This window comes from Chaetodon auriga, chromosome 3 (assembly GCF_051107435.1).
Source record: "Chaetodon auriga isolate fChaAug3 chromosome 3, fChaAug3.hap1, whole genome shotgun sequence".
In the NCBI taxonomy this organism is placed as follows: Eukaryota; Metazoa; Chordata; class Actinopteri; order Chaetodontiformes; family Chaetodontidae; genus Chaetodon; species Chaetodon auriga.
In genome coordinates this window covers 10,337,026-10,347,347 of record NC_135076.1, presented here as the reverse complement: position 1 = coordinate 10,347,347, position 10,322 = coordinate 10,337,026, and the positions used below count along the sequence as shown (strand labels likewise).

The 10,322-nt window shown below is 38.9% G+C and overlaps 1 protein-coding gene across 1 annotated transcript; it reads left to right on the top strand.

Moving 5' to 3' along the window:
• Nucleotides 1-2,681: 2,681 nt before the first annotated feature.
• Nucleotides 2,682-9,929, top strand: mpl (MPL proto-oncogene, thrombopoietin receptor). The gene is made up of 13 exons (XM_076726315.1): nt 2,682-2,883; nt 3,085-3,205; nt 3,431-3,445; nt 3,642-3,811; nt 4,630-4,787; nt 5,712-5,856; nt 6,022-6,136; nt 6,481-6,650; nt 6,896-7,038; nt 7,584-7,743; nt 7,996-8,077; nt 8,213-8,300; nt 8,515-9,929. Exons 1-13 carry the CDS (start codon nt 2,772-2,774, stop codon nt 8,983-8,985), a joined length of 1,950 nt encoding a protein of 649 aa, XP_076582430.1. The 5' UTR covers nt 2,682-2,771; the 3' UTR covers nt 8,986-9,929.
• The last annotated feature ends 393 nt before the right edge of the window (nt 9,930-10,322 follow it).

Here is a 10,322-nt window from a genome sequence, read left to right as displayed (position 1 = left end):
TGCAATTTGTCGCATAAGTAGCTTGACAGACATTTATGCCATTTACGGCTGTTTGGTGAGTTCGGCTTATTGTTTTAGAAGTTATGTAGTTGTCAATGTCAGAAAACCATAGAAACATCTAGTTTCTTCAGCCTCGCTATGTAGGTAGAGATTCTATCAGTCTGTGGTCAGCATGCATCTGCAGAGAACTATGTTTTCCTGGTAGTAACGTGTCATGCTCATTCTTGTCATTGTTAGTGTAGAGTCAATTATTCGTTTTTGAGCTTGAGAAAATTCCAAAAACTGACGTTTTCTTGAACCACTTTTTACTAGTTTACAGTAAGATCTTTTCATGGCTGCCCAATTAGACAAGAAGTACACTGTTTTCTGAAATTTCTGAGGATAAATATCCTGCACAAAACAACAAGCACAGAAGATTACATGTTACATTGTAGGGGCACATATTTGATCTGGTTATGGTTGTTATTGGGGTTATATGTAGTTATGATATGGTTTTGTAAATAGGACACAGAGTAAATTTTACTGATTACCTTTACTGAAATGTCCATTTTTAATCTTGCAATTAGCTTTCTAATGGACTGACATTGATTAACATGTGATAAGCAGGGAGTGAGAACAGGTTGGTTTTCAAACATGGTGTTTGCCACTGCTTTATTAGGTCATATGTTCAACCAATCAACATACACTTGTGTCTGGAAAACTTAAAAATTACTTAATAACTTATTACTTACAAATGAATCAATTCATCATCAAAATATCAACCAATCAATTTTCTGTTGATCAACTAATCAATTCAAAGGGTTTCAGCTGAATTAAAAGGGTAAGAAATGTATTAGAACAGCACTTTGCATTAAATTGTACAAGATTACACAACAAAGAGGAGACTGATGTAAAAGCGATGGTGGGCAGAGAGCTCTGCACTGTAAGTAAGCATTCTTAAAAAAGATCGTATCTAGCAATCCTGTAAATGAGATAGTTATCAAGGCATAGCTGCTCTATCACACCCCTGTGACAAATGTAGTGCAACCCAAGTACAGGAAGCAAAGTGCCAACTGCAGACTAAATTCTACAGGACCACTTGGTTGGTTGCTTGGTTTAGTTTAGAGCTGGAGGTGACATACCTGCATCAGCAGCAGGTACAAGCTGTATTTGGGGTTTGATGTCTTGGTAGGGGGAGTTGAGGCATTGTTTAACAGTAGAGTTTGGCTGGATAACAGCTCTGGGTGGAAGCAGTGCTCCACTGAGAGAACATATTTGGGGAAAAAGGTGTTTTGTTTTTTTTTTAATGACTGAGCAGGCATTTATTGTCCTGTAGTGTTTGGTAAGTGAAAGGGGAAGTGGCTGAGGTGGGTAACGTTGAAGTTTTTTTTTTTTTGTTTGTCTGCATCATCAGCAGCCGACTAGGCCCCTGTTCATATGTGTGGGTAACTGCATAAATAGGCTGTTCAATGAAATAATAATTCATCATCACTCAATCAAATGTTTTGATGGGAATTTCTCACTTAAGCACTAAACTGCAGGCACTTTCAAGTTCACATTGGAAATACTTGGAATGAAACAATCAGTGAATGTTTGTTCAGTTGGGGTCTGTTGATTCAGACAGGCATTTGCGGTACAATATTTTTTTCAGATTTTTTTTTTTTATCACATATAATAATTTGAAGGGAAGAAAAAGAATTGTCTGTAGCAGCCAACCAGTGCAGTCATACTGGAGATAAATATATTTTCCAGTCATACTCATGTTGCCTTTATTTCTAAATAAGAGTGAGCTGTTCTATCAATCTTGATCAGCTTCTTAGACTAACTCATCAATTCTCTAACTGCTTGAAGAATCAAGTTAGCTTGAGGATGAGGAGCATTTCAGTTGACTTACACGATGAATACCTGGATTAGCAGGGCTATGTTTGAATTTTATTTTATTTTATTTAACCTCTATTTAACCAGATAAAAACCCATTGAGATCAGGATCTCTTTCACAAGGGTGACCTGGCCAAGAGGTCTGTAGCACATGTCATAAGAGCAGTTACAAGGAAATGATGGTATAGAATAAGAATAACAGGACCTGGTACAGCTTCTTGTTATGCTGTGGGTCAGGATGTGGTAAATCAGCAGATAAAATCAAGAGACACTTCTGGGGTAGGTTAACTTTTTCAGCCTCCTCAGACGGCATAAGCACTCTTGTGTGTTCTTCATCAGGGAGGAGGCATTGAGACCCTGAGAAAGGGTCTTATGTATGTGGGAATCGAACAACTTGCAGCTTGTGAAGCTCTCCATGACATCTCTAAGTGTTCTCCATTCCTAGATTTCCCAAAGTATATGAGCTCATAAAGCCTTTGTGATTAATCTCTCTCCATGCCCTTGATTAATTGCTCTTCTTTTTTTGTAAGAAAGAAGTGCCAACCCTGCCAGATGATGGACTGAAACTTGCACTAGTTTTCATCAGCAGCAGCGTGTGCTGTTAGCTATTGTTTCAAATTGTTCACTGAAAGTAATGAAATATGTAATTTATGTTTACTCTCAATTACTCCTCCCAAACTGCCTTTTTTTGTTTTTGGTGCTTATTTCCACTGTACAAAGCACACTTCCTGCTCTGAGGACAACCTGTCACATTGGGCCAAGCCCTCCCTACTTCTAAACCCTACCCACCCATGCCCACTCAAACCCAGAAGAAGAGACAACACACACAATGCACATAAACAAGCATGTGTTGTATTAGTTTAAATGCCATGGCTGTTTAGAATATGTAACTCCTTTTAATACCTCAGTCTACTATGAATTTGCCCTGCATGTTGGAGATACTCCTGATTAACTTGTGCATACAAGTGGGCTTTGTGCCTGGGATGCAATGCAAGGATGGGACAGTTGATCATCTGTCAAGAGAAGGTAGGCCATGAAGATGAAGTATGATTTGAATCATATCAATCAATTTAACTTCTATTATGGGAAAATGTAATTTTGTGCAAACAGGTTGTGTGAACAAAATACTACATTGTGCAAAGCCATTGTCTTGTGTCACAAAGATCTTTCAGGAACATGTTCCATCCCAGGAGTACTCATGTGTTGTGTTTGTCATTTCTGGAGCAGATGTTTTGCTCTTACAGGATGAGCAGAATCCTAAATGTTTCACCCGGACAGGACAGGATTTCACCTGCTTCTTTGAGACTGCAGACAACAAGACTTATGATTTGCTGTACAGGGATTACAGGTATGTCATACACGGTGAATTCATTGTGTTTTGTATATAAAGGGACCTTAGAAAGTCTCAAATCATTTACACAGCACTTTCCTTCACAATACTCTGACTTAGATTGTTAGGAATTTTTCATACCTTTGACATGTTACTTATTTAATGTTAGATCTTCTTGTGCATTAGTATTAGTGTGAACTTTAAGTAACTATTATTCACTGTGTTCTCCACCCTTCTCCACAGGACTACAGATTTAAGGTAAACTTACATAAGAGCCATCACATTTTTTCTCACTTTAAATAATGTAACTATTTTATTTCTCCCTTTTTTGTTGACATTTAAACCTGACACATTTTTTTACTTCCTCCATTAGTCTTATTTGTCACCTGTAAAGCACTTTGAACTGCATTTCCCTGTATATACCCAAATGTTTGCTGTGTTTGTCACTGCATAGAGAGACAAGGTGTGAAATGTCTGTCCAGAAAGCAGAAGAGGGAACTTTCTTCCACGTCTGCGCATTTCCTGACTTGCATGTTCTCTTGTTTGTGGAAACACACCTTGAAGTAGTGGAGCACAACACCAACACCAGCCTCTACAAACGGACTGTCTTTATGGAGGACCACTGTAAGACATTTCTTTTTACAATATTGACTTACACAACAACCACAGGAATGGAAATAAATAGATCCTTGCTGGAAAAAAAAGACTGAAAACAGTAGTGCTTCTGGCAAAATACACATCTATAATCCAATTTGTATGTATATAAAGTTCATTATTATTATTTCTTAATGATTATTGTTATTCAGCTTTATCAAAATCAGACCAATTCCTTTCTAACTCCATCTGCTCTCTTCATTATACCAGTTCCACTCTTCCCAGCCCCCCACCCTTCTCTATCCCAACCAGCATCACACATGTATGCTGCAGTATTAATAATGTCTTGTGCATACCTGCTGTATCTCAAGCTTCAGTCACTAGCCATGTTCTTAAGAGCGCTAACACAGTCAGTCATCTCATGTTTGGTTTTACCAATATTAAATCACTTAAATGGAAATCTCTTCTAATCAGCAATCCGATCTGAACACAACTTCATTGTATTATGGCTCTGTGAAACTTGCCTCAAAGTTTTTTTGTTAATTTTCCAATTGGTGAATATCTTCCTTACATCTCTCTCTTGCATCCTGATTTGGAGATGCAGGTGTGATAAATGGAAAGCAGCCAGCAAAACAAAATAGGGCTCTCCCATCCTGAGAATCCTCAGGTGGACTCAGGCAGGATGGAAAACTAAGTCCTCCAGTGTGTCCTGGGTCACATGACTGGGATCTTCTGTCAATCACGGCATTGCATCAAAAAGGCAGATTGGCCTCCTCACCTGTTGCCTAAACACCAGTGGATTCTGTAATGTGTTCTTCCTTATTTTCCCATCGTCTTTTTGTCTGTAGTTCTTCTGGATCCTCCCTGCAATGTGTCTTTACATCCAAATGGCCATCCAGGACAGCTGCAGGTTTTGTGGGACTTAAAGGTCTCGAACAACATTAAAAATGATGTGACGTATAGGATTCGCTTCTCCTCCAAGGGGCTGGGAGAGAAGACAAAAGAGGTACACATACATACAGACTGAGAATACAATTAGTTACATGATTTGTGTATTTATGTTCCTTCACCTTAGTTTGAGATAAAAGCTTTGGTACAGTTGTGTTGATGTTACAGTTGTACCAGTTCTCCCATGAAACCAAACCACCGTCCCTGAATGCTCCATAACGATTGTTCTCTGTATGAAATTTGAGAAACTACATGTGTTGGCTCCCCCAGTGGATTACTGCTACCTGTGACTGTGGATTGTGATGTGGAGTCATATTTCTACAACAGGCGATGTATTGTCACTACTGAACTTTACCACCATCTACTGGATTTTAACATGTATGGCCTCTATCTTGCAAAGTTAATGAAAGTGAAAAATAATTTGTCTGCCATGTGATTCGGATCCACTCCAAAACAACGAGTTCTTCCTTGGCTCAAGCTACACCCTTCAACCAGGTTTCATGAAAATTGGGCCAGTAGTTTATCAGTAGTCCTGGTTACAAACCAATAAACTGGACTGAAAACATAACCTCTTTAGTGGAGGTAATAATATTTAAGTAAAGTTTGTGTGAAAGCTCTACTTATAAGCGGTGAATTGACTTATTTTTCACTTTAATATGTGCCAGGGTCAAATAGAAGGTGAATCAATTTACTACTTGCTTTTTATTTTTATTTTTTTTGTCCTATCTACTGATTGGAGGTCAATGGTAAAGTATAAAGCTTTATATTTGTTTTCAGATTATAATTTTTTTACTAACAGTATGATTTATTGATGTTGTCAGTTGTATCTATGACATGTTCATTACACTAAACTTTGTAGCCTGTATTTTCATTTTCATTCACGACCCTCCATCTCCTGCAGGCCTGTATCTGTAAGTAAGTACACTGAGTGAAAATAGTTCTTTAAATAATGTAAAATCTATGATGTATGTGATTTCTACAGGCAAAGGAGGGTGACATACTAGACTCTTTGGTACCAGGAGAGGAGGTTGAAGTCCAGGTCAGCGTCAAATATGCCTTTAATTCAAAAGCGGGACACTGGAGCAGCTGGTCCCAGCCCGTGCAAGCTGTGGCTCCCCAGAGTGCAGGTGTGTCCACGTGAGAAGAGAGTGTGAATGTCTGAATGGATGACAGTGATGGATGGAGTAAGAGTTCAGGGTTAAGAGATTTTCATCCATAGTGAAACATCTCATCCAGTGATCTCTTCTGCCACAGATGCATTATTTGAAGGAGATTTTGTTTCTCTTTTTCAGATGATATTTCACTTTTGTGCTACACCTCTGATCTGCAAAACATCACCTGTCAGTGGAATGGGAGCAGATATGGTGGGGAGAATGAGTACAGACTTTTCTACATGATGGGTCACAGGTACATTACTTTACAGTGGTTCTCAAACTTTTCCTGGCATGCCCACCACCCCACGAATGTTGTTAATCATTACCCAGTAACAGGGAAGCAACTCATGCGAAGGAAATAACAATAACATCAGCAAACTACTGAGCAGTTTCAGAACCACTGATTTAAAAAATTATGACATTTCTACATTTCATCATTGATTGATAAAAGTCCTCAAATCTCTCCATGATAACATAACAGCAAGTTGCCTTTCATGACATCCTCCACAGCAAGAAAACGTGTATAGTGCTTTGGATTAACTCCAACTCCATTAACTTTGGCTGTGATTTGATGTGATGATATCACGACCCTTACAGTGAAGGTTTAGGCTGGACACAATGGACCGAGTGTCTCGCTGACAGGGACTTTACCGACCTGTGTCGTTTCGATGGAGATGAGTCCAGAAAAGTCAGAGTCAAGCTCAGCAGCTCTCCAGCTCCACTCAGCAGAACCTTCTATACTCAAGAGTTCACCCTCAACAAGAGCAGTGAGTGATTTTGGTTGAATGTGCTATCTGTATTTTTGTTTTTTAAATTTTTATTTTTGTTTTAGTCAAATATTCCTCGAAGATACTTTGGAGGCAGATCTCCAGAGAGCTTATGCATGGATTAAATCCACAATTAAAAATCACATATGCTCAAGCATGTGTTTAACAGTAACGTTTACAGTAACAGACCTTTTATCTGTCAGAGAAAATGTAGTTCCATGACTCTGTGCACTTTTTGTTTTTAGTCAAAACGTCTCCACCACGTCATCTGAGAGGAACACTGGAGAAAGATAAGTTGTGCTTGAAATGGGAGGCTCCACTTCCGTCCCTGTCGACTCACCTGCAGCATGAAGTCAGCTACCAGTTCAGAGGGAGGGAAACATGGATGGTATGATTTATGGCCACAATTTTAGATTTCTCTTTATCTTTTTACTGGTTGAGATACTGCAGGATTCTTTGTTTCGGAATTTTTCTCATAGTGATTTGTGTTCAGTCACAAGACTTTGATTTCCTTTCCAATTCTTTGTGTGTTCCCTCATAACTTTCAGATTCCCTTGCAATATTTATTTATTTGTTTATTTGCATTAGCATACTTGTAGTCCTCTTTGTAGGATTGTAATGATATAATACCAGTAGATGGCACCAAAGAATGGAATTTTCAATTCTACATACAAGGACAAGTTCAAAGTTAAAACATCAGCAGGATGATCTACTATACTGTTTGAACACCGGATGTTGCAAGAGAATGTAATGAGCAAAAACATGAGGAAATGCAAAAAATATTTTGTGCGACTACAACAATATTGAGAGAATGGAAAACATATCTTTATTTCAAAACGTGTGTTTCTAAGGAACTGAAAAATCCATTGAGAACATAAAGTACATCACCACTTTTCCAAACACTGAATGTCCAATCAACCTTTCTGTACCCAGACGGTGTCCCTAAAGGGTCCTGAGACTGGCACTTGTCTAGAGGTTCCAACAGATAGCCAGTACAGTGTTAAGTTCAGAGCTAAACCTATTGGGTCCATCTACTCAGGCTACTGGAGCGACTGGTCACATGTGCTTACTGGTGACACCCCCACTGACAGAGGTAAGCTCATGCTGAGGCTGACAAACATCAGCGTAAAATGCTTTAATTGATTGAGTAATCCCTACTGATTTCTATAAAAATCAGAACCAAAATCTTGTGAAATGGCACCAAATGCAGCAGCCTTAGATTCTTAGTCTACTGTCATTTTAGGTGAAGAAATGTAGTGAACCTCTTCAATGAAGTTGTTAGCTTTATTTCATTAAGAGTAACAGTCGGATACCATTCAGAACTTAATGTGAATAACCTTTACAGGTGTGTTGCTCTTGCTGTGTGTCCCCGTCTCCATGCTGATAACTGCTATCATCATCATCTCCTTCTTTCCCACGTATCTCAGGTACGACCTTCTTCCAACAGAGTGCAGTCACTAACCACTTAGTGTCCAAAAAGTTTAACTAATTCTTTGAATGACCTGCTTGACCGCACTGTTTGAAGACTCTTTGCATGTCTGTTATTTTGTCTACATTTACAGTAAGCTCAAGCTGTTTTTGTGGCCGCCGGTGCCCAACCTTGACAAAGTCCTACAAGGCTTTCTGACAGAGATCAATGGGCAGAAATGGGTAAATCATTTTACCACAGAAGTGTAATGGGATGGGATGTATCTATTTATTCATCTATATATTCATATATCAAGCGGGAAACAAATAATCATAATAACATCTAAGTAGTAATAAAATGTAAACTAGACTTAAGTGATTCAGCTCCATCATTTGCAATTTATACTCAATTTCCAGGTCTTAAAAAAAAATGAATTTCTTTGTGTTCACACTACAGAATCTTCCATTAACAGCAAAGCAGTGCTCTGACGAGACCACTTCATCTGTGGTGGAGATCATGACTGAAGATGAGGTTTCAGAATTGAGGAGGCCATCAGAGGAATCCACCCAGCTCCTGTCAGCAGACAGAAGCTTCTCCAGCAGAGAGCCAGTAAATGGAAGTCCTGGGTCTGAAAGCTTTCCAGACTATGTGACTCTAAACAAAGACAATGTCATTCAATGCCTAAAAGGAAACAAGTATGTGGAAGAGCATGTTGGAGAGACAGAAGGTCCGGCGGTGAAGGGTGAGCTCTTCCAAACCTGTCACTCTTCCTGCACTGGCGGCTCAGTCTGTACCCCATCCTGTTTTGGCACCGACTTTCTTAACCACTCCTACCTGCCTCTGGCTGAACATGCACACATGCTCAACTGCAAGGGCACTGCTGCTCGGGGGCCAGGTAACCTCTATACTAATTTGCCCTGTAGCTAAAGGTATAACAAGTGTGCTTTGTTTCCACTGATGCATGTTTGATGTATACTATGCACTGTTTTACTGACACAAGAAAGAAGAAATTGATGCAGGCTTAGACATCCAAATTTACTGCACCAGGAGCTCCAGCTGTTGGAATAGGAATGAAATCGCACAATGATTTATTTGAGGATTGACGCAGTCTGTGGTTTAAGGTGTGTATTGACATTGTAATGGGGTTTATTTGGATCATGGCATCCTCTCTCTCATCATTTGTGTTGCTTATGATGAAGTGTATCGTAGCTGAAATGCCATTAAAATGCCACAGATCTGAAGGTTAAATCAACAATTGAAAACACAAAAAAAATCCAATTTCTATGACAGTTCAAGCTTTTGGCTCAAATGCTTTTGAAGATATTTAGACATATGATATTATATATGACTTTTATATTTGTAATTGTGTATAAGGTTTCCTCCACATCAGAGCTGGCAGTTTATGTGCTGCTTTATCATTTTATGTCCACTAGAGGGAACAGTAGCTCACAAGATAGTGTGTGAGACTGCAAGAAAGACCCCACTCAGTGGCTTTGGTGGTCCAGAGGACTGTATTGTGTAGCACCTGTTGACAATAACTGGTGTTTTTCAGAGTACTGTTCTGCACTCACAGTACCTTAGATAAAGTTAAAATAAAAAAAAAAATAAAAAGTTAAAAAAAATAAGAAAAACATTTTAAATGAAGGTGTCAGGAGGGATATTACACATGGTGTCAGTTTGAGTTTGTACATTTTTATATTTAGCATTTGAATGTAACTTACTCTCATTTCCTCTGTATATTTTCTTACTATTCTAAATGATGGTTTTTTTTCCAGATCTTTTTCATTTGCTTGCCATTGTTTGTTGCTAAACCCTCATTAATATTGTACATATTTCTTCATTCTTTTATTACATGTAGCATCCGAGACAAGTTTTCAGTTCATTACGCATTACATTGTTCTGTAAGGGTTTGTATTTTGGCAATAAATACTGGAATGCTGTTTTTCTTCCACTTTCTGATGAAATGAACCATAATATACAAGACACTCAAGCGTTTTGAACCCACTGAAGCAGCTTACTGAACAGCAGCTTTCTTGCCTCCACAGCACTGTGGCGTTTGTGGATACAAACCTTGTTGTCTGTCTTGACAGTTTTGGTGTCACTAGGTGGAAGCAGAGCTCAACAGGCAGAGATGTGTTGTCACAGCAGAGCCTCCCTGAGACAATACTGGTTATTCTCCACCAGCGGTCCCCAAACACCGGGCCACAGACCGGTACCAGTAATATTGTATTGATCAGAGTCTGAAAGAAATTTTATTTTGAAAA